The sequence below is a fragment of the Rousettus aegyptiacus genome, unplaced genomic scaffold (genome assembly GCF_014176215.1).
Source record: "Rousettus aegyptiacus isolate mRouAeg1 unplaced genomic scaffold, mRouAeg1.p scaffold_m13_p_7, whole genome shotgun sequence".
NCBI classification, from domain to species: Eukaryota; Metazoa; Chordata; class Mammalia; order Chiroptera; family Pteropodidae; genus Rousettus; species Rousettus aegyptiacus.
Genome location: NW_023416310.1, coordinates 33,831,581 through 33,857,275, shown reverse-complemented (window position 1 = coordinate 33,857,275; position 25,695 = coordinate 33,831,581). Strand labels below are relative to the sequence as shown.

At 39.4% G+C, this 25,695-nt stretch overlaps 1 protein-coding gene and 1 pseudogene across 2 annotated transcripts in view; one reads left to right on the top strand and one right to left on the bottom strand.

Annotated features, from left to right (window-relative positions):
- The window catches only part of SPTBN1 (spectrin beta, non-erythrocytic 1), a 180,130-nt gene that overhangs the window by 126,112 nt on the left and 28,323 nt on the right, over positions 1–25,695 (bottom strand). For both annotated transcript variants that reach the window (XM_036224202.1, XM_036224203.1), the window contains exon 2: positions 4,226–4,420. In XM_036224202.1, the coding sequence (XP_036080095.1) occupies positions 4,226–4,373 (148 nt within the window). In that variant the 5' untranslated portion in view covers positions 4,374–4,420. The remainder of the gene's footprint in view (positions 1–4,225; positions 4,421–25,695) is intronic.
- On the top strand, positions 4,755–4,872 carry LOC118606208 (annotated as a pseudogene).

Genomic DNA, 25,695 nt, shown 5'->3' with positions numbered 1-25,695 from the left:
ACTCTTTCATCTTTGCAATGATAAACTGGCATTTCACAAGTGGTTGCAGGCCTGATTCCTACATTTTTTTTTTTTTTTTTGGTTGTTAAATGGACATGTTACACACACCAGAGAAAATATTACACATCTTCCCTGTGGAATATCTGAATCTGATACTCTGACACCAGAAGGGTGTCCAAGAGTTCAATTTAATTCTGACACTAACTACCTGAGTTAGCATAGACTCCACAGGTTAAGGGCTCTGTCCCACTAGACGGCTACGACCGCAGATGCCAGTCGCCAGTGCCGGGCCACTGTACTTGTGACTGAGTGGCTACAAATTTGGCAGTTTCATTGACCACTCCCACCCCTCAGGTTCAATAATTTGCTAGAACTCACAAAACTCAAGAAAACACTTTATTTACGTTTCCCAGTTTATTATAAAGGACAACCCAGGATAAACAGCCAAATGGATAAACAGGTACATAGGGCAAAGTACAGAAGGACCCAGAACTTCTATGCCCTGTCAGGGTGTACCACCTCCCAGTACAGTGATTAAGTTCCCCAACCCAGAAGCTCGCCAAACGCCAAACCCAATCACATTTCGGGGTTTTTATGGAGGTTTTATTATGTAGGCATGGTTGATTAAATCATTGGCCACTGGTGATTAAGCCCAATCTCCAGCCCCACCTTCCCAGGAGATTGGTGGGTAGGGCTGAAAGTTCCCACCTTCTAATTACTTGGTGTCTCCAGTGATCAGGGTCCAGTACTAAGGGGACAGACCCTAAGTCACCTCATTAGCATAAATCCAGGTATGAGGAAAGAGACTCTTTAGAATAAAAAAGCCACTCAGGAAATTCCAAGGGTTTTAGGAACTCTGTGTCAGGAACTGGAGACAAGACAAAATTTATTTCTTACTATACCACTGTTAACAGCAATTCCTAAAGATGAAGTAGGAAGTAGTTTACCTCACCTTATTTCCTCAGAGATACACACATTTAAAGCCACTTAGTAAAGGACACAACACAAGGTAGCAGTTACACTACCAACACAAGATGCACTACACTGTTAATGTCTTTTGTAAATCACGTCAGAATTCAGATTGAAGTCTAGGGAAGACTAAACCTGTAGAGTGCCTTAGAGGGACAGGACGCTTGATAAGTATATTTCTTCTGCTCCAACGGAAAACTTCCCATTTCAGAACATGCATAGGTAACAGAAAGTTCATGCTGAGCCTATCACTATGCTACTTCTCTATAGGGGACAAGAAGATATTTCTCTTTTCTCGAAATCAATTACCAGTCTTCCATACCACCTCCACATTAAACTATATCTTTAAGATAACTGTTGAATTAACTGTTCGAGACCTTAATTCTCCCTAGGCTGTAGCTAGGCCTAGACAAATGGTCCCAGACACTCAAGAAAGCAGAGCAGACAACCATCAATACTCTACATCAGTCTCAAAATGTGATTCCCCAGACCAGCAGCATAAGCATTACCTGGAAATCCATTAAAAATGCAAATCAGGCCCCATCCTAAACTTACTGAATCAGAAACTCTAGGGGGTGGGCCCAGCAATCTGTGCTTTAGCAAAACCTCCAGGTGATTCTGATGCCCACTCAAATTCCAGAACCACTGTTCTAGACACTGCTGGACTCCTATGTTACTCTTGCTATCCGCATATAAAATTCCCAGAGAGCGCAGAGATTTTTTTTGTTTCCAAGAACTGGGAAGTCAGATAATAAGGAAGATAATTTCCTCCAATAAACACATGGTTATCCTGATACCTTCTGGATTCACTGAAAGCATTTGAAATATCAAATGCTTTCAGTGAATCCAGATATAGAGATATAGTAAAGATATAGTTTAATGTGGAGGTGGTGTAGAAGACTGGTAATTGATTTTGAGAAAAGAGAAATATCTTTAACCTGGAGGCGGCATGTTTTCTTTTCACTAATTTGTCATGTTTACACATATCTTCTTCTAGATCACGGGATGCATTCCTGAGCCTTCTAATAGAAAAATTTTTAACATGTTTGAATTACCCATTATCAACACTCTACACCAATGAGCTTTGAGACATTTTGTATCTTACTGAATGTAGAAAAATAGTACATATTTTGGAGCCACTCTGCCTTCAACTATTTATTTATAAGCAGTATGACCTTGAGCAAGCTATTTAATCTCTCTGTGCCTCAGTTTTGCCATTCATATTTTGTAGAGAACAGTCTTCCTCATACAGTTGTTATGGGATTAACTGTTAATATATGCAATGCATTTAGAACAGTGCTTGACACACAGTAGGTATCATATAAAGTGCTATTATCAGCATAACTACAATAGTTCAGGGACCTAAATAACATAGAGGGAAAGACATCTTAGGAAGTTTAAGGATAACTGATCAATACTAAGGACAGCTGGGCATCTCCTCTGGAACTGTAGAAAAGAACAGATACAAAGAACAAGAAGCTGCTCTGCAGTTTTCAAGTACAATTTTCCTTAAAAGGAACAAAAGACACAGTAGCCTAGAAACAGAAAGTAAATGGCTCATGTTCAAAGATAACTAGCCACCAATATCATACTGGTCTAAAGGCTCAAATGAAGATGTGAGAAAAAGAGGTAAGAGATGTAAAAAGTCAATCCACTAGCACAAGTCAGAATCATGGTTTTCATAAGGTTCCATGTTAATGAATAAGCTGGAAAACAAAGCTCCAATTCTAGAGTGACTATCTGGTTAATCATTCATTTATGTCCTCAGATCAGGTAAGCTCAAGAAAGATCTTCGAATCACCACCACTGAAGAAACATTATTTTAAGGCAGCTAAATAATTTTCCTGTAGCATTTAATTGTCTGTATTCCCAAAATCATTTTCCCTCTTCCTACCTCCTACTATATTCCAAATTTTCTACCTAATCGATTTGGGTGGAACTGACCTCTCCCTACCACCTCCTCACTCCTGGAGTGTGTCCTGATTAGCTGATGTCAATCAGCATATCCTCTTCTCTGATTCCAACTGGAGAAAGGTTCTCAGACAGGCACAGGACCCACGTCGTCAAGATCAAACACTTAAGTGTGACTGGTCCCAGGACTGTGGTGGAAGTACTGGGGAGCAGAGGTGCTCTTTTCTGCTCGATGCCCTCACAGACAGATCTGAGACCCAGGGCACCTATCTTGGGACTACAGTGTTCTCAGAGCCTTCCTGAAAATGAGTCCACACTACTGAGTAAAGCCAAGAAGCGGGCAGAAAGAAACTGATCACACCATTTAACACCAGGAGTAACTCTTGCTTGAAGACCAATTTGTCTATTTGATCAATAAACTCTGTCATTTAAACCAGTTCGGGTTAGGTTTCCTTTTGCATACAATCAAGAGGTCTTTAAAATGATACACGCCTCAAATCAAATTACACTGTATAGGTAACAAAAAAGTGAGCTATATTCACAATCAACAATAAACTTACCTGTTTAAGTCATGACTATGATTACATTAAGAACAAAAAAATCATAAACCCACTTTTCTCACCTGGAAACCATTTTACTTGAAATCTCAAAGTACAGATGCAAGACCTTGCATAAACTCCACTATGACCCTTGGTTTAAATTGATTCAGTACTGCTGAGTATTCGTTGTGACAAAACTCTTTTCTGATTTTCAGAGCAAACAGTCCTCACCCCAACCAAGGCCATGGTGAAGGTGTGTTCTAGGTATTCAGCAGCAACGAGGGAGAGAGAAATCACAATGAGAGGATGTGTTTCTGCTAATTTTAATGAATCAATGGCAAACTTACCTGTTATAGCATTAAATGTGCCCTTATATTAAGCTAGTCCGTTTGATCTAAAACCCTTGCAGGTGAAACTAACTAACCTTGATCACTCAAAGTGAATACTCTATAGTAACAGGTCAGGTCAACTAATACGTCGCAGGCACTAAGTACACAGCTTAATTTGTATATTTATGCTTCATTATTTTAAAACGTAAAATGCATCAAAAATAAAAGTAATTCTTACAATTCTAGGGCAGCTCTTGCTAAACTGTTATAAAAACCCCTCTGTTCTGCATCATTTTGGACTTAGGACTGACAGTTCTCCCAATATGGAACTGGTTACTTTATAAAATGGTGAGCTTGCTCTCATGGGACATGTTTAAGTAGAGGTGAGCCAGTCTTGTAAGGGAGCCAGGGTGAATGATTTCAAAAGGAACTGTAAGGCATCCTGGGCCTCTGTGACAGAGTATAAAGGACACTTACCTGCCAGAGCCTTGATGCGGGAGCGCTCAAAGAGCCTTGCGGAGCTGTTCTCATTGTCCCAGTCATCCACGTCCCAGCGGTTGTTGACATCGCTGTACTGCTGCTGGATCTCGATGTTGTCGTAGTCTGTGGCTACTGTGGTCGTCATCCTGAACTGTCTCAGCGGCTCCTCCACATCAGCTCCTCCCTAGGATTCTGTGAGAAAGACAAGGAAAAACCTGTTTAGTCATCTAAAGAGGGCAGAAACCTCACAAAACCTACTGGGATAAAGGTGAGTAGAAGGTAAAACAATTTACACTGGTCAAGAACAGGTCTCTGGAGTCAAGCAAAGCTGGTTTTGAACTTTCAGCATTGCTTCAAAACATGTGTGTGACCTTGGCCAAGGTACTGAACATCTCTAACCCTCAGTTTCCCCAACCATCAAAGAGGGAAGATAACTCTATAAGTTGTTGAGAGTGTTGAGTATAATGAATGCCCAACAAAGGATGAGTTTCTTCCTTCTTTCTAAAATTTAAACTTCACAATTTTAGTCTATGGCTATGCTACCCTGAACAAGCCCGATCCTATCTGATCTCATAGGCTAAGCAGGGTCAGGCCTGGTTAGTACTTGGATGGGAGACCACCAGGGAGACCAGGTGCTGTAGGTGTGAAATATTAAAAAATAAGGGACTGATAAGGTCATTGTAATCTGTTGAGGTCAACCAAGGGTTGCCTCACCTAAAATAAATAAATAAAATAAAATAAAATAATAAATAAATGATAAAAAAATAAACTTTGCAATTTTAAAGTTTTATCAGAGCTAGATGAACAGCTACTTGGGGCTTCTGAATGAACTCATTTATTTCTATTTTGTGTCAACATAAACTATAATCTTTAAGCTTCTCCTGGAAATTCATAAAATGTTATATAAGAGAACAGATCATTTCATCTAAACATCTCATTTACATATTAGCAAACTGATGCCTGAGATTAAATGAGATAGCAAATGTGTGGCACCAAGGGCAGTATCGGCGCACAGTAAATATTCAATAAGTAATGGGTGCAATAATTTATGTTGCGGTGATGCTATGAATTCTCACTACCCACACCCCGGGGATCCACGCATGGTCACACAATGTTTTATAGGGATAAATGCGAAACAAAAACCTAGGCCTCAACTTTTGGCCCACTGCTGTCTTCAGTTTATTACAATACCTAATAAAATTAAGAGAAATAAATACGTTTAGCTTTCAATATGGCTTCCTAAATACAACTATTATTCATCCAGAACTTATTGAGGACTTACTCCATCTCAGACAGTTCCAGATGCTAGAGATTAACAGTAAACAAGAACAAGGATCAGGCTCTAGTCAAGCTTATGTCCTGGTAGGAGGAGCCAGACAAACAGCACCCAGAAAATAAAAGTGGAGTGATATGATAGAAAGTGAGTGAGAACACATTTTAGATTTGGTGGTCAGGGAAGACCTCTCTCAGTCAGTGTTTACTTAAACTGAGATCCCAATGTCAAAAGGGAACAAGTCACACCCTGAGCAAAAGGAATGGCATTCCAGGCAAAGGAAACAGGCTGTGTAAAAGCTCTACAGTGAGACACCCACTGCTTGTTAGAGAAATGACTAGGTCAGTGAGGCTGGAGTCTGTCTAGTGGGCATGGGGAGAGCCAAGGAAATGAGGTTGGAAAGGTAGGTGGGACCAGACCACAAAGGGCTCTGTGAACCTAAGTGCGATGAAAGGCACTGCAGGATTTTCAGCTAATAAGTGACACCACTGGATGTTATGTTTTTAAAAGATAAATCCTGGTGCTGCGCGGAAAAACACATTTTCAGCAAGAATGAGTTCTTAATTCCTACTTGTGTGTTTAAATTTCTATATGTTTTATAAACAAAGCTAGCTAGGTAAGTTAAGAGGAGGAGGAAGTCCCAAGGAAAAGGTTGTTTGTCCGCCCCCCTCCCATCCTGTCTCACTCTTCATCTTAAGATTCAATAATTTACCATATGCTTATTTAGTGAAAGTCTCATTCACTGTGCACCAAGAACATGCACACAGGCCAGAGTGAGCAGGCCTCATTTCTCGAGTTTGTGCACTAAAAAAACCTGACCACCACCAGCAACCACAAAATAATCACTAGAGTTGATTTTTCCCCTCACAGATATCACCATACAAAGAAAATAAAACCACACATGCAGAAAAGAAACACTTCTCTCACTGTGCTTTAAATGTAGTTTTTCTCAAGTTCTAGCACAGAACCACGAGTGTCACATGCAACCAAGTTCTCATGGTAAACTAAGCTGAAACAAATGAACTGCACCTTAATCGGTATAATTTTTGGTGGAAGAGCACAAAACTGCCTTCCCTTTTGTTATTAGCTGTTTCATCCCAAGCTACTCAAGAACATCACCAACACACTCTACATATTTCTAAGGAAAAAGCACTGTGTCCACCTTACAAGTGAGCCATACATCTGTAACTCAAATAGTCACACATCTTTGCTCACACAAAAACATCCTTGTTGGGTGTAAAATCCTGCATTCCCATCAGGCAAACATAATCAATCCCAACAACATAAATTTGTCAGTAGATAAACTAATTTTAACAACTATATTAGCAATGTATTTATAAGATTTCATAAAAACAAAATATTTCAAAAACCTAAGCCAGTAAGTATATTCTATTGAGTGATCTTACAGTTGCTCTTAACATTTGGAGTCATAAAACTTGATATTGTCGTTTGAACTTTGAGATGGTTAATTTTCTTGACTAGATCAATATCAAAGACTTTTATAAAGTTCGGCCTTGGAGGCTGCCGTCTCTAGGGGGAAAATGTAAAAGTGCTAGTAATTTCAAATTTCTGAAAGCATAGAAAGCGATTTCACACAACCCCAGGTGAAATCTAACCATCACACACCTCTCTCTAGACTGGTTTTGGCTATCTGGTGCCACCTGCTGACCACTGAGAACAAGCCACACCGCAGCCTTCTGGGCAGCTAACCAACCTGTGCCCCATCTTCACCACACCTGACTCTTGAGTAAACCCAACTACGACCTTTTGCCCCCTAAGAATCTTTTCCTACTACTGACTTATCCCTCAGATTACCAACTGCTTTCCACACATTTCTCAATGAGAAAGTGTTAATCCTTTCCTTAAGCTTAAAATAAGTCCTTAACGAGAATGTAAGCATATAATAATTTTTTAATGGTGTTAACACCATTGTCCCTTAAAACAAAAAGAGGGCGAGAAGCAAAAGTTCCTACTAGTCTGTGTACAAAGAAATATTAATGCTATAAGGTATTACTTCATTCGGGTTTCTAAGAATGTGGATATCAGGGACTTTTTAATTTTTAGGGCAATGTCAAAGCAAAACATCCCACATCCCTACCAAGGTCATAGTGAAAGGGTCCTTCTAAGTATTCAACAGCAACAACAGGAATTCAACAGCAACAGTGGAGCGATGTGGGGATGAAGGTATAGTCAGAAACCAGGAAAGAGCATGGACAGTATGCACACAGCGTGGGGAGTCCAGAAAACACAGCATGCTGCAAACACATCATTATCCTTTAACCCATTTCAACAAGAAACTGTGTCGCTGTGAAGGCAGTTGCATCACACATATAGGTGTCCCCAGGAAGTTATCTATAAAAGGCTAGATTTTCCCAAGGTGCTATCAGCCTTGTGTCCCAAGGGCCAGTGAAGTAATCTGTACTTCTTAAATGGCTGTGGGAAGATTAGGAGCAGAGAAGAGAGGAAGGCTGGCCATCTTGGAATTCTGCCAAGTGGGTCTGCCCTTAGGAAAGCTTTAGAGGACTATGTACAGTTGGCATGAGATAACCCGATCTCCTCTACCAGGGAAGGGTTCTCATTGCCTCTACTGGCCGGGTGATGGCCCAGATTCTATCCAACTTGATCACCACAGCAGGAACTCATTAAATAATCCTTGAATGAATAAAAAGCAGTAATATCCTGGGTGTAATATGCATAAGAACCATAGTTTTTATGGCTAGGTTTTGGGAAGATGATTAAAAGCACGTATCTACCTTCCCTGCTCTTTTTCATCCTAAGACAGAGAGAGACAGACAGAGACAAAGAGAGACAGAGACAGACAGAAAGGAATATGTAAAAAAAGCCAAGCCTTCTCCACCAAATTTCTCTTCTCTACTCCATGTCCTATGAACTAGAATTTTCCAAAAGATAAAAAGAAATTCTAAAAGCTTTATCATTTTTTGCTCCACTAAGAAGACAATAATTTTATTTCTTCAAACTGCCAGATGAAAACAGAAATAGATGAGTAACAATTATCCTAGACCTATGAGGCAAAGAGGTTCCTACAGCTCTGAGATGTGCTGCCTGCTACGAGGTCATAACCATTAGGAAAGAAACTGGAGCATCATTGTTCCAAATCTTAGGAGTATTCTATTAGTTCTCCTCTTTATTGATTAAAATTATGAAAGTCAATACCTGGCAAAGCCCAGACAGAAAACATTTTATTTGTTCTGTTACTTTCCAAGATCCCATATCTATTTTCCACGTCACACAGGTATTACACCAACGCACAGGTTTTTTGTTCTTTACAGTTTATCTCCAAGCTTCCGTCTCCCACCTCTTCTGTAACTGCACAAAATCCCTGGGGGACAGACATTACCCATTCCCCTGTCTTGGCTCCTACCCTACAGATCAACAAATCAGTATCTAAAACTAAACTCATAATTCCTTTCTCCAAGCCCTGTTTTTCCTGCTACTCCCTAACTAGCACCCTCATCTCTCCCAGTTACCTCAGCTAGAAACCTTTCAGTCATCCTTCATTTCTCCTCTCCTCCCATATTTACGCCTCATGACTGCTTCCACTTCCTGGAAACCTTGTGAGTTAGCTCGAGCAATAGTTTGCTATGCGATGCCTCACCTCTAATTTTAACCCCTAAGCCATTTCCCTACATTGCCACCAGAGGGACCTTTCTCAAATATAATTCTAATCATTTCATTCCTGGAACACCCACAATGCCCATGCCCTCAGAATGATAACTCCCCATGCCTTTAGACTAATGTCAGAAAGTTTGAAGAGAAATAAGATCTTTCATGAGCGGGTCCTGCCCAGCTCTCCAGCAAGGTCTCAATATTCTTGTCCTAAACCCACTATTCCTGTCCTAAGCTCTTGCAGTTCCTGAGGAAAAAGGTCATGTTCTTGTTTCACTTTCAAAACTAGTACCCAAACAGCTCTCCACCTTTCCCACAAATCCTAATGAATGTATCACCTCCTCCAGGAAGCCACCCCTAATTATCCACCGCCATCACCTAAATTAGACAACCTTAGCCCGCATCTGTACTCCTTCCCAGACACCTTAGATACCTTGACCTATCACTTATCATTATAAGATTGTTTCATAATTATGAAATTTGTTTACTTATTTTAATAGGCCAAAGACCTGAGGTCATGTCTCCATCATAATGTCTTTATATCTCTCAACTCCTACCGAGGTGCCTAGAAACATTAAGTGTTTGCTAATTATTTATTTGTGGGCTGGCTAGATGGGTGAAAAACTAGTAGATAGAGGACTGGAAGGTGAAGCCATAGGAGTAATAATGTAAATTCAAGCTGCCACCCTGGTCTATCTCCATCAGTCACAAAGCCCACAACACATACTCCTCTGAGCAGCATGGACCTGGTAAGCACTGTGCTTTCAGAAAAGTTACATTTTTAGACAAAGCTGCTAATAACATGAAAACACATTTAATTAGGTGCCTCTCCACGTGCATATTAAAATTTCAGCTTCCCTCTTTAGTTTTTATTCATGAAAATAATTTTTTTTTAGCTGAACTACTCAGATTTCAGAGGGTAAAGCAAAAAAGAGGACACACACACACACACACACACACACACACCAATCTTAATTAAAGGCTCAAATAAGTTAAACGAAACTTAAAAAGGTGACTAACATTTGCCAATCCTTTTTGAGAAGGAAAACCATATGCTAACAATTACTTTGGCAGAATTCACAGACCAAATGTTCTGCAAACACTTAAAACCCTTCCACTTTTCTGATGAAGACTTGAAAAAGCATGTATTGGACTGCTGACGTGTGTGCCATCTTCCTGCTCAGCGACCCTCAGAGACCAAACTGGGTGCCTGAGAATTTCCAGAAAGAGACCCGTTAGAGTTCTGCCTCACCTTTCTCAACTCTTCAGTTACCAGAAAGCACGAGATGCACACCCTGCTTGTGATTTGCCCAACGCAAGAATCCTGCAGGACGCATAAAACAGCCAATAAAGAGGAATATCTGCAGGAAACCACACCTAGCACCCAGGTGGCGAATAAACTCGGCCAACATATGATTACTCAGGTTCATTCAGCTAGCTCCACAAAAAGGCCCAAGATACCATTCTAAACATTCTGAGTTCTCTGCTCACCAAGACATGCTATTTCAGCTCTTAGAGAATAGCCAACCACCAGATGCCACCGCATCCTATGTATGAGTGAACTTTCCTGATGCCCACAACCAATCAAATAGCAGCAAAAACTTCTACCTTACAAATTACACGCCTATGCCAGAACTAGCTCTGCTTTATCTTCTCTGGCCCCTTATCTAGAGCCAACGTAAAGTCTTTCAAAACAATTTACGTCTTTCTTTCTCAAACTTATTGTATATTAGAGTTAACCCCCGGACGGCAGGCACGTTTGTCTTCCCCACCTAGCCCTGCTGCTGGTAGCTTAGGCTGCATGACCCAGGACCTGGTCCTTTTTCTGGTTCGATAAACTCTTTCAGAAAAACTTTTGGCCTTGAAGGTTACTGTTTAACAGTCTCATTTACCTTTTAAATCATCCAAGTTACTTACAGCTTTACAGGAACACATCAACTATATCAAAAGTATGATACGGCTGTACAAACTCACCAAAATTCATAGACCATTTGGAGACAGAAGGGTGCTGAGAGATGCTCAATAATTAAACCTCGTTAAAGGTGGCCTTCAAATACTCTATACCGATTTTTGCCTGTTTTACTTAGCATGTTAAAATCTCCTACTATAATCACAGTCCGATCAGATTTTCCTTCTAATTTCCCTGGATACATAGAAAAATCACAATTATTTTATCTTTTTGATAGGTCGTTAATGTTATAAAATATTCTATTTTCTCCTCATTCACACATTAATTCTACTTTAATTGATAGTAATATGTCTGGCATATATTTTTTCCATTCTGCTAGTTCATCTTCTTTTCATCTTTGTTTTAGGTAGTTCTCTTACTTTTTAAAATCCAATCCAAGAGTCTGTCGTTTAGTGGGCAGACATAATCCATTTATATTTCTTAGGATTACCACCATATATGAAGTTCCAACCAGCTTATTTTGTTTTCTATCCTAATAAAATGTGGAAACTGGGGCCTACCAAAGATTTAAAACAACTGGACTGAGTCACATAGCTCTAAGCCCAACATCTATATTATCTTTAATAAACTATTGAATCCAGGACCATAAGAACTCAAACTAACCTTTAAAATTCAGAACCGATGAGTCTAACAACCAAAGAAAAGTCTAATATTATTACAAATAATTTAATTTTCTTGCTGGATGGTACTTTACTTGCTTTTTTATTCAGTCTTCCCCAACAACCTGTTGAGGTAGATATTATTATCAGCTCTATTTTACATATGAATAAACTAAGGTTTTTGCCTGTGGTAGCATAGCAGGGAAATGAGGAAGCCAAGAGGATCTGAACCAGGTGTGTATAGGTGTGAAGCTCATGCTTTAAATGAATAACTTTGCCTGTATTTTGAGGCACAAAACTTTAATAGTGCCCATATCAGAAAAATATCTAATGGACTCAAGATTCTTAAAGAAGTGAGTAAACAGGTTAACTCTGTTCAAATTCTAATTACCGCACAGGGCAGCAACCCACAGAACCAAGCCTCCTAGCTCTGTGCATTCTTAATGGGGGTGGTATTGCTCCCAAAGAATGAAAATTTTGGTGATGGAGTGAAAAAATGTACTCGTTTTCACATAAGCACAGAGATCCAGCATTCTGTGGTATTAAAATTTCATAGGTGGGAGATTAGGAAAAAAACGTCTAAAAGATTCCTGGTAAAGAAAAGGAATAATGAAAAAAAGTTTAAGAAACACTGTCTAAGTTAAGAGAAAATGTGTATCACCTTTAAGTAAATGAAGACTTTGAAGGCAAGCCTAGAAGACCACAAGATAAACAGCATATTTCTTTGTACGAAAGAATCAGAATGTCCCATACCATGGGTCCCATTCATCACGTTTCTGATACAAAAATTTCACAGTGAGCTGCTCTCCACAAACACGCACAGCTGTACTTGAGGGAAAGAATGATGGTTTAGCCATTTTCTGTCTACAATACTCAAAGACTAAAGCACTCATTATAAACCTCCTGCTATAGACTGAATGTGTGTATCTCCTCGAAATTCACATGTTAAATCCTAATACCCAATGTGATGGCATCTAGAGGTGTGGCTTTTGAGAAGAGATTAGTCATGAAGGCAGAGCCCTCATGAATGGGATCAGTGCTGTTATAGACGACACCCAGAGTGTAACCTCATTTCTTCCGAGTGAGGTTGGAGCAAGATCACAGCAGTCTCTGAAACAAGGGGCAGTCCTCACCAGACACCAAAACTACCGGAGCCTGGGTCTTGGACCTTCCAGACTCCAGAACTATGAGGAATAACCGTTTGTTGTTTATAAGCCACCCAATCTGTGGTATTTTGTTACAGCAGCTCAAATGGACTAAGACGCCTTCATTCCCAATATTCAGAAATAACCTCTTTCCTACAATGATGAAAGATGCCACTGGAAGGCTAGTTCCAGTTTTACAAATAAAACTCCAGAGATGAATTTTATTTTTTAACATGGCCAGGTTAACATCAAACTCCACTGTTTCGAGGAGCAAAATTAACCCTTACTATAAAGGAAATTAATTATTTTTAAAGACTTTTCTAGAGAAACATATAATGATCATAATTCATTTTATTTTAAAACAATCCATTAAAAAGAACTCATCACTAAAGGTGGAGTGGAGGAATTACCAGGGCTTCTTCTCTATCAATAAACCTTTCCTTACTTAAAAAAAAGTCACTGTGGCTTAATAACATATTACACAGTATGACCAAGAATACATTTCTACAAAAAGGAAGAGTATAACATAAGGGGAAAAACAGGGCATCTCCTTCACCTTCCTCCATTTACAGAGTAAACTGTACAAAGAACAGTGAAATCATAAACAGATTTACTGAATGCCTCAAATGAAAGTAAAATTCTTAATATACTGCATAAAAATTTATGCTCATTTACTATTTTTAAAATTAGCATTTTAAACAAAGTACCTGCTTTTCTCTGCCTACAAACAATAACATCTAGATTCTAAATATAAACCGACAAGCCCTAAAAGTTTTTAAGCTAGCTTTATTTTGAAAGCAGATCTAGAAAGGTTAGCTTTTCCAATGTCTATAAGTCTCAAAACCATCTACCTTGACTCAAACAAAATATGCTTAAAATAATTTCTATGAAGTACATGGCTATCTTCGTATACTTGATAGTTAAAGATCATCCTTATTTTTGTTCCCCTAATAGAAGAATAATTAAAATCGAAATCATTAACTCAATGCAGACCTAACAACATCATCTTATGGCCAATATGGGGTTTCTCAGCCACTATAAATAACCATTTTGGTCTTACCCCTACTTCCAGACACTTTTAAATGCCTTATAATACAGGTCTAATGGCACTGCTACCACAATGCTGATCCTGAATGTTCACTGAGTCTGGCATTTCACTGCCTTGTTTTTTGTAAAATTTCCTAAGTCAGTATTGTGTGTGCCCCAAAACAAAGGATCAATCGTGTGCTATTTGGAAGCTGACTTTTACTCTTAGAGCATGCCAGAGCCTCCATTCTCTATCTACCAAGAAAAAATGTATATCTCAAATACCTGGAATAATGGTCAAATGAAAGAAATATATAAAACCGTAATGAAAAGCAACACGTCATGGAAATGAATGTGGTACACACATGCACAGAGACACTAAGCTCCATGAGGGCCAGGATCCTCTCTGTTCTGTTCATCTTATTCTACCAGCAACACGCTTAAGCCACAGCGGGTGCTCAAAAACAATTGTGAAGTAAAATGGTAGGTGTTAGGAGTGGTATCTCTCCAAACAATGTAACTCTAAAATACAATGCTTCCCTCCGCCTAAATAGAACGTATTTCGGATCCTAGTAAAATTCTCATTGTTATATAAGGAACAACTTTTTCACTTCCACTTAGCAAAGAATTTATTTTTTATAAGACATTTATTTTCAACTATTGCAAAATAAAGACAGGTCATCTTTGGATAGGAATGGAGTAATCACTAATTTCACAATCGCACTAGGGATAAACAAACATTTGTCTTAATATGTAATATTTTAAGAATCATTCCCCTTTGCAAAATGACCTGAAGCCTAGGCTTGTCTAATAATATCCAAATTTCTAAAGGCTTAAATACTATTAAAATTTCTCAGAGAGAACCTCAAACTTGCTTAGGTTAACAGTAAGTCTTTTCTTTTTGCATGCTTGGTAAATGTTTCCCAAACTTACTTAGACATCTGTAAACTTTCAAATTAATGAAATAAGTAGAGGTTGGCCTATGATTCTCAAAAAGGAGAAGTGAGGTCAACCCCAGAAAAACCAGGCAAACAATTCCAATTTTAACATGATCAAACCTCTATTATTAAAATTTGTCTTAACTGATTGATCTTAAAAAAAATAAAATTAAATTAACCCCTATTTAACAATGTGTACAGGCCAGAATCCATGAGAATGTTTCACATTACTGTTTAAAAGCTTGATTCCAAAGGTGCTCAATATCGAGCTTGGTAAACAAAGGCCAGTTAAAGTAAACATGGAGATTCACTTTGGCTTTCTATATTTAAACACTGATGTACAAGAAAATTAGCCAGTGTTTAAAATATTGCCATAAGTTTAGAATGACAGAGGAGCTCTCTGATACATAACTAAGGACAGGAGTTCATCATAGGTAACCAGACACAACTAAGTATATCTACCACAGGGTCAGATCATAAACCAATCAACTGAACCAACAACCCAACACCTCAACTTCTCAAAAAGGCACAGAATTCAAGCGCAGCCTATCCAAAGCTACAGGGGCATGGGCTTACACCTCAAATTTGCTTGCCAGCCCCACGCTAGTGCTTAAATTACTTCAAAGGGAAAATAAGGTCTTAGTTGGTGAAGTCCTCAATCAAGTTCAAGAGCAAAGGAAAACAGCAACTTTCCTTGTATTCCCATCAGGGAGAAAGAGGCTTAAAAGAACAAGAACTAGAACATCCAGACCACTCTGACTTCTTTAACAGCTCCCTGGTGATGGGACTTTGGAAACTGCATCTTTGAAGTTCTTGCCTGACCAAAATCAAGCCTGTCCTTTCATCTCCTTCAAACATGTTATTAATACACCCATTTCCTACTTCCCAAAATATCTACAACATAACATGCATTTTGTTTTTCCTGCTTCCACCAAGTGGTTTCAAAGTAGTTAGTTGCTTTTTTTTTTTGGCCAAACTCATCACTGGAGTTAAGGAGGAACAGGATGGTAGGGCAATTTAGAGAACTGGAGAGAAACAAATAGTCTTCTACGATTCTCCAGAGAGAGAAGATCAGGGGCTGGGCACCCCAGTGGTGGCCAGATATTTAGTGCTGTCAGAGTGAACCCTAATGTTATCTTTTGTGCCATTCAATGCCACTCCCAACCCCAAAACGATGCTGTAATCAAGGAAGGCTTTCTAATCTCATTAGCAATGGAGTTGCTATGTCTCAGTAACTTGTGATTCTCAGATAAACGAGAATCAGGTCAGTCTTTCTCTAAGAAGTTTCTTCTGAAGCCTCCAGCCCAGCCCAGCCCAGGGCCTCCTGTCACATGTTCATTTTTATCTTTTCTTCAGGGCGAGTACCAACAGTGTTTCAATAACTACCTGTGCCATTATTTGTTAAGTGACTATCTCATCTTATACACTATTCTCACCATCAATTATTAGGTATTTTTTTTAAATCAGTGCATCTCTAGATACAATGTCCAGCACATAATAGACAATAAGTAAACATTTACTAAATAAACTTTATACTTAAAACTTTCTTATCTTTCCAGAGCAGTATAAGCACTTTCCCTACCAAATCTGCCCTATCAAGAAGAAAAAATCTCCCAGTTTAACCAATGGTAAATTTGTTCAAATGAAAGCTATCAATAGTTAAGAACAAACAAAAACTGAAATAAATCCCTAAATTGAGAATTATCTACACTTTTCTTTTTACTTTATTTCCCTTGCAGACCATGGGAAAAATTTCAATGGCAACTTCAAATTCTTGTCTAAACTATAGAGGCTAATTTCCCAAATCAAATTTTCATTGCTGACTGAACAGCCATACTTGACTTGAAGATTAAAGGATTGAGGTGGGGGAGAGGAGGGGCAGGTTCACATTCCAGGGCCCAGGTCAGCACTTTCCTCACTACCTCAGTAAATACATTTAGCAGAGTGGAGGATCCTGGACTAAGAAGAGACTCAAAATTGTTCAAGAACACATGCAGTCCTACACTAAGATTTTAAAAGTGCCCGAAGTTAGAAAAGGTGAAAACTGACAGCAGTCCAAAGAAAATGTGGTCAGCTCACTGCGAAGCACTAGCAGAAGGCAGCTGGGTCGTAGATGGCCATGTTGTGAGAAAACCCCAGGTTACTCACCTACTCAAGACTGTCCAGAAGGGGGCAGCCAGACTGTAAGACACCTGGGATTTCCAGTCCCGGAGCCCGAATCCACAGAGGAAAAAGGCTTAAAGGGACACTCAGAAACAACCTTTAAGTAGCTTCAGGAACTCTCATGTGGGCTCTGGCACAGACTCCCTGGCAGCCAGGGAGCAACAAACTCATCGAGACTCAGTTAGAAGGAGCTTTCTAACAACTAGAGCTCGCCAAAAATGCAGAAGGCTGGCCAGAGAGCAGCCAGAGGCTCCTTACAGGGTGGGGAAGTACCATTTGACAGCCCAAGTACTGTGTGGGAAGCTGGGCTACAAGAATTCTGAGATCCCTTTCGACTAACAGACCTCTGTGATTTGGTTAACCACAAAGTGCTCACCATTCTTGGGATCAGTACACTGTAGGAATACTACAGTACTCAAATCTTGGTGTCCAAGGTATGCATGATACTCTCTTTGATGGGGCTCAGAGGATATGTCAAAAGAATGGCTTTTCCATTCCTATTTTTAACTGAGTATTACTTTAATTATAACCTTTCTTTGTTGGGATGCTTTTGTATTAAGAAAATATTTGCATTCTCTTTAAAACTAAAGTATTTTTCTATATTTATAAACATTTTCATTAGGTTTTATAACCCCACTAAAAAAATAGGCAAGAAGTTCTGAAAATAGCTTTTACATTTTGATGGAAATACTAAGTACATCATTGAAAATATTTATCAGAACAATTATTTTTAGGCAACTATGTACTTAATATTTTTTACACTTTTTAAAATATAAGGTACCAAATAAAACATGTTTATTAATAAAAGCTTTTAATTAGAAAACACTACCTATGCTGGGGTGACACTCTGTCACGGAGGGCATATTACTGACTCTGGGATTTTGCCCTTGCAAAAGGTGGAGACATTCCTGCTACCTAAATAGTTGTGAAAACACAAAAATAGTTTTTATTTAAGAAAGTTAGAACATCAGAATATAAAACAGCTTGTGTCTCAAGTCCTTTGTTTATATCGTTTAAATGAAAATCTCTTTGTTTCTTTAATTTAGAGGGCTGCATTCCAAGGAATTTCCCTAAGAAATTACTGTGATTTTGGCGCTAATGGAGTAGAATCTGAACTCGTCAGTCCCCCACCCTTCCCCCCAGTGTACTTAAACATCAATGCACACATACCTGGCATCAGTCATTTTGAAGCCATGTCCTGACCTAATGAGGGGGTTATACTAGAAGATGAAGTGGTGACAAACCAAGTCAAATACCCCAGGTACCACACAAGCTATAGAATTTGTTTTGTTATGGCTGGTTTAAATGCAGTTTCCAGAAGTGTCCAGATCTCACCCACTTTCTATAAAAAGATTATGACGGCATCGAAACATTTCTGGAAAAAAAGTGAACTGATACATTTGGAAACAGCAAGAATGTATGGGAAAGCCATTCATCGTAACCACACTCTGCTATGAGACAATTAAGTGTTAGGCCTTTAGCAATTTCTCAGCCATAAGTTGGCTGGTTTTGATTTTTGGTGATGGGCATGTGTGTTTTTTTTTGATACTGACATGTTCGATACTAGAAAGAAGACTTATTTGTGAGATTAGTGGTGAGAGCATGGATCAAAATGGTGATCTAAAAGGATGGTCATTTTCATGCTTATGAAGATTTCTTGCCTCAAAGCCTTGGATACTCTTAAACTCTGCTAAATCCCTCAGATCCTCCTGGAGAAGGAATAGGCAGCTCCTGTCAAAGAGATTTCTCTAAAACACATTTTGTCTCACAACGGGCCTGTAGGAGGATGATAGGGAGGGCGCTGGTCTCCTTAGTTTGCTCTGCCTGCAAAGGTACTAAGCAAGTGAGCAAAGCGACCCCTCACGCTATGCCTAGTCTTCCAAGAACAGGAAGGAACCCATTGGTTTATTCAGGATTCCCACGAAATCATTTTCACATCTCTAAATGCAACATGCAAAGAAATAGTACAACACAGCAGAATGGAGACTCTAGTCTTGGGGACAGGTGAGACTGGATGACCAGGGCCCAAAAATGTTTTTTTGCTTTTCGTTTTTCAATTAATAAGCTCAACAGAGTAAGCTCCAGAGAGCAAAGGGATTTTTTTAAACTTAGGGATCACAATTGTTAAAACCCTTCTTAGTGTAAAATCCAGAGTGACTGCTGTGCCAGGAAAGACCCCAGCTACACAGGCAGAGACCATCAGCTCTCGTCTTTTCTCATGGCAGTGATGTCAAGTGCATTCTCCTCTGTGGTGAGCAGGCTGATGACATTAGTTCAGGAGTCTGTACAGAGCTCCCTCTTTACTCTTAATGAGGGCAAAGCCAACAAGCACTTGTGCTCGTCAAACTGCCTGCTTCACCACTCACACACTCTCCAAGACCCTCCCTCTAGAAGTTCCAGAAAGTTCCTGCTAACCAGCTGAATAGGCTTTACAAATGAAGGATGAGGCGCCCCCTTCCCCTTGCTTTCAGTGTGCATTCTAAAAAGGGGGAAAAAAAAACCCAGCAAGGCCAGGGTTTGTCCTTCGTTTTGCATTGAGATAGATTTTTCATTAACACAACTCTGTCTGACTTCAGGCTAAGTCCATTAATCTTTCTCTAGGTACAGAACCTTGCAGGAAAAGCAGGCAGGGAGCTGTCACCCATGCATGTACATCCTGGCCTCGAAATGTATTCTCTGAAGTGAATATTTCATTTCCTCTAAATGGCAGGAGGCATCTTCCATCTCTATTGCGCCTGTTGCCAGAAATAGCCAGAAATGTCAGGAGCAGTCTTCTCTGATGTAAACCAACTCCTCAAAGGGAAGGAGGATGGGCAGGTAAAGTCAGACAAGTGTGTCAGCCTGATCGTCCCACAGCCTAAATTGATGCCGGCTGCGCAATTTGGTGTACATTCCTTAGGTCCCTGTAACTGGCTCCTGACAAGAGTGACAAACCTTCACCATCAGCTTCTAGATGACAGCAGCACTGAGGCCTTCTGGGACAGAAAACAAAATCACCAGCTCCCCCATCACAGCCACAGTCTCACATTGGGGGCAAGGAGTGGAGGGGGTTGTTTCAGAGGCCAGCGAGTGCTGTAAATAAGGGATGGGTGAATTCTCTGACTGACATCCTGAAAAGAAAAATGCCCATGTTTTTCTTTTCTTCATTTCTCTGGGTTTTACATTTGGAAACGGATGCTGTCACGTTACAAAAATAAACGGCAGGTCTGGAAATCAACCAAAGCCCTTTAATCCAGTCTTCCTTTACAATGCAAATGTTTTTCTACCAAACATTCCAAACTATGCTAATGATCACCTGCAGTACAAATTTTCAGGGAGCTATACTTACCAAAAATGTAATCAAACTTTTCTCAAAGAAAGTTTCTACGCACACAAATTGCTCCATATCCCTCCTGGCTTCCTCTTCTCTCACAGCTCCTAAGAACCCCTTCCTCTGTGCTCTCTTGTCCTCAGAGGGTGCATGCCCCAAGTAGGGTGCCCCAAAGGTACCCAGTGCAGGGTGAGGCAACAAGCCAGGTTACCACCCTCAGGTGTGTAGCTGCGGCCAGACGAAGTGTGCAGGTAAGAACGGCAGTTTAGACAAAGCCTTCAACACAGACAGGCTCGGAACAGACCAACTCAGTGTTTGTGGAATCCAGCCTCTCTTTTTGGACACCATAGACCTATACCTTGCTGTTCAACCAGGTTAGCACTTAATTGGTTTAAGTTTTCCTTAATGGATACAGGTAGCATTAGAAATTGTCAGTTATACCAAATTTTGTACCTAAACAAAATGTGCTATTCTCTAAAAGGGGAGAAAGAGGCTTCTAAGGTGTGCAGAGGTGACCAACTATTCAAAAAGCTCTTTTGTGATAAACAGCAACTGGTCTAGAAGCTGCCATTTCATTTAGCTTAATTATAAACCTATTTGTTTCTGGGGGAAAAAAACTGGAGCACCTGAGGCAGTTTTCATTCCCCAGTGAGGAATGCAGTAGCTCCTGTGGGAAAGCCACTGGCAGTTCCTACTTGAGTGAAAGGGGCAGGGAGATCAATGCTCCATCCTCTTCCCTGGGGTCCTGCTCTCTGTGCCTCCTGACTCCACTCTCCACAGGGCAGTTCCCAGCCTCTTGGGAGAGAAGATGACCAGAGATCCTGAATCAGAGACTGATCTCTCTTCTAGAAACCCATTATCCTAACTTCAGGTCAGTGTCAGTGGGGACCTTGGGACATGTCACCTAGGGACTCAGGGCCTGTTTCCCCATCTGTAAAGACAGAAGACTGGACTAGAATGGTGGTTCCCAGCCTGGGCAGCACTTCTGGTGATTCTGATTTAATTACGTTCAAGTGTGGGTGGGCAGCAGGGTCTTTAAAAAGTAAGGGCTGAGAACTTGATTAACTAGAGCCCCTTCTAATTTAAAACAAAATAGTTCCTAAGCCCCAAGTACCAAAATCACCTGCACGCCCCTTCTCAATAAGGGTGGTGGATGGGGAAGAAAAAGGCGAGCTCTTCACTAAGTCAAGTCTCTCATAGGAAGAGGCATCTCCAGCAAGTCTAGGCCTGAGGACACCTGAACACTGAGGCAGCAGGCTACCTGAATGATCTAGAAGTTTCTAGTCAGTTCTAAAATTTGGACACTGTATTTTGGACTTATCGTCCCTGCTGCCTAAAACATCAGTCTCACAATAAAATATCTTAAACAAAAATTATGTGGTTATTTAAAAATAAGTCTTTGGCTAACAAATGAGGTTACTTGCCACTGTTTTTTTCCAACATAAAATGAAATACTGCCTAAAACATTCATTCATTCCCTCACTTTTAGTTGATTATAGGTTGCAAAAAAAGCACAAAACAAACCCTAAGAAATGAATAATTAACATAACAAAAAGTGAAAGAAATTATTATACCAAATACCAAAAATACTGATTACATTTCAATGACTATTTGTGCTTTCATCTGGAAAACATACCCTCCATTGGAAAGTACCCAGTATAACAGCTGCATTGCTTTTTCAACTTTCACAAACACTCTAAAAGTTAGCCAAAACTCTGCGTTGGCTGACATCCAGGGTTTTATTATTATGTACTATTAGTTCATAGTGAGAAATGTGGACTAAGGAAGGGGGAAAGCAAAGTAACAACAGGGGTTCCATAACCATCTACAGATGTGAATAAACGTTTTTGAAGCTTTATCTGCCAGAAAATGCCTCCCATATTATTTCTATTACCTGTAGCCTTTATTAATTTAATTAGATAATTACAAATCCGTTTTTAGGGCATCATTTAGAGACTTTAAACAATTTTTCTTATGTCAGTGGCTGGGCCATGCTGACATTTTAATATTTTTCATATGTAAAGCAAACTGTCGGACTTCCTCCTCCTCCTTCCACTTTTTAGCAAGTGCGGAAAGCAAATCAACAGACAACCCACCATTTGCCTTCCTTCATTATGTCCATTTCTTCTCAAATTATGGTCCAAAACCTCTCACTTTTAGTATTTCATAAATGTGGGGGCTTATGTTATTTTTAAAAAAGGTTTATATAAACCAGAGTGGTATGGTCTCACATAGACTTTTCAATCTCATGAACTTGTAAAGTTAAACAAACAAACAAATGGAAGGGCCAACATGGTTTCCAAATTTTATTTAGTTAAGGGTAAAATTAAAAAACTACTATTCAATATTCCCACTATTTTGTAAAGAAGACCTAAAATAGAACAGTCATCATCTTCACCTGAGAACTGAAAGAGCAAACCTTTGCAGTTGAGGGAGGACAAATGGTAATTTGTATATCGAGGCTTCCAAACCGGGAGGTGAGCGCCTCAGGACATATCTGGCCCTAGAGGTGCAAAGCACAGTGTGAACTAGCAGTCAGATGGAAGCTGAAGTACCCACTAGCTGACCAGGAGCAGGCACAAAGATTTTTCCAGGTTTCTGGGTCTAAACCTAAATATTTACTCTACTTCTAAAGTCCCTTCTTGTTCTAAACATCCACAAACATTAGATAAGAAAACTCTGCTAGATTTTACCTATTTTATTAGGATGAGGGGTAAGACCTAAGTTTCCTATGCCCCCACAATGTGTTATCTCAGTACAGCACTTACCACGAAAGCCTCAATAAATATTTATTGACTTTTTGATCTCCACAGTACTTGAAGGGTTTAAGGGAAAATACATTGATAATTAATGCATGGGAGTTTCTTGAAAGAAAACACAACATGGAACTGGATATGTGTGTGTGTGTGTGTGTGTGTGTGTGTGTGTATTTAAAATATATATGTGTGTATATATATTTAAAATATATATATGCATTATTTAACAAACACTTATATAGCTCTATGTGCCAGGCTCAAGCCCTTTACAAATATTAATTCATTTAACCCTTACAATAACATTTCTGAGGTTGGTACTATTGTCTTTTGTACTTTACAGAGGAGAAAATTGTGGCACAGAGTGGCTAAGGAACTTGCCTAAGATTAAGGAGAAGAAAGTTAGTGGAATATAGACTTGAACTCAAGTGGTCTATTTTTCGAATCTATCCTATGCTGTTCAATTTTGTTGCTATTAAAACTAAACACAATTTAAAATTCACCTCCTAAGGGCACTAGCTATATGCACTCAGGAGCCACATGTGGCTCATGGAGACTCAACGGAGCAGCATGGACATAGAATATTTCCGTCACCGCAGAAAGCCCCACTGGAAACACTGGTCTGTGCTCTTAGGCAATACTCTATTGCTGCCTCTCAATTTGGGTTTGGTTCCAAACTCTGAAGTCCCATCTCCATGACACACCCTCCACCTCATAAAACATAACAAAGGTCTTTCCAATTGGGACTCTCTAACACTCATTCTTTAAGCAAAAATATATAAGAACAAGTCAGCAACAGCTTGATTCTTAATGGATGCCCTCAATAGGAAAGCCAACTAGAAATTTTTTTCCTTTGTTATTCTCTCTTCTCTTGGCAGGATGTGAACAGAAATGGTCTCTGACTGTTAGGGTCACTGGTGCACACTTGCACCTGTCCTGCTGTGAAGGGCCAAAACCCTGTATTTATGGATTTTGCAAGCGGAGTTCAGCCAGAGGGTAACCCTTCCCAAATATTCAGTTCCCAAAATATTCGCAGGCATTTTTCAAACTGTAGAAAGCACACCACAGAAGGTTCTTCCTGTAACACAAGAAACAAGGTTTTTGATAGCAAGGAAGCCTTTAAATTCTATGTATTAGAAGAGGATTCAGGGAGAGCTACCAACTGTGGGCTGGGGTCGGGGTCAAGTGTCATAATTTTTGTGATTCCCCAAATAGTTACACCTTTGATAAAAGGGAGTTGTGAACGTTCAATTACCTGAGAACGGTAACACACCATGCCATTGTTCAATATAACATCTAAATCCAAAAGGACTTGAGAGGAAATGAGACCTTCATTTGAAAAGATAATTTTGACAGGAAAAAAATGTAAAGTCCTAGCACCAAGGGGGCACGACAGTAAAAAGGTAAAAAAGAAAACTCATTGGGAAGGAGAAAGAAGATACTCAAGTGGGCTTAGAGAAGACTGGGAAAACAAAACAAAACAAAACAAAACTAATGTGATGTTCTGCTGTGGCTGGATTTCCCACTTTTAAAATTCTGTTTCTGCATTTGTTAAATGGAGTTAACATAAGAGATATAACAAAATATATTCATTCCTCTTCTCCCTCCTCTAAGCCAGACATTTTTTATGATGCACATTTTCAGAGAACCCCAGAAGGTTCCTCAAGGAAATCCCAGGAGTTCCTTGGACATGCATGTTATGAGTCAAGAGATGACAAGTTTCTTCGGCACCGCAGTAAGCACAGGAGGAAGCTGGGCATGCTGGTTCCCTGGTGGGGAGCCAAATACCCACAACCAGGAGCACAGGGCGTGCACAGATGTTGGGTTGTCATGTTTCACACTATATGTTTATCCCTGTTTACTATTTCCTGAACAACTATTTCCATAAACACATGCCCAAATTATTGTTTTTGGTAGCTGAGCAGTGTTCTACAGTTTGGATATACCATAATTTATTTAACCAAGTCCTTTCTGTAAGACATACAGTTGTTCTCTATTTTCAGTATTTTCATGAATGTGGTTAATATTATTGTTAACCATTATTGGCCATTATTTTCTTAGGATAAATTTCTAGAAGAGAAATCTATCGCCCTACGGAAATGGACTCTCCTGCTAGCACTGTATGAGAGGGCCTGTTTTCACTCTACCCTGATCAACACCAAGTATTATGGTTAAGATCACCAAAGCTCTCTAAAGTGACATCTCTTCGTTATTTTAATCTGCATGTCTTTGCCTACTAGTGAAGCAGTGTTGACTTCCCATAACCTAAACTGATCACTTATTTGGTTAAGTTACTAAGCACTCTCTGTGCTTCACTTTATAGGTAAAACAGGACTAATTAAACATATATCTCTGAATTGTTCTGAGAATTAAATGAGTTAATGCATATAAAATGCTTCAAACAATATATGGAACATTTAGAAAGCATTACCGTTATTTATACGCTTTGAACTTATTTCTGATATTTATACTTTTTCACTTATTTCTGATAAGAAATAAATCTTCCTTTGAAAAAACAGAGTTCACATTGGTGGTTACTTTCTGTGAACAGCACAGATGAAATAATTATCACTAGGTAACAAAATACCACTATATGTACCCATCTGTGTTTAATTCTAGAAGTGGACGTCCCTCCTCTTCATTTATTTATTTTTAAAAATTTTT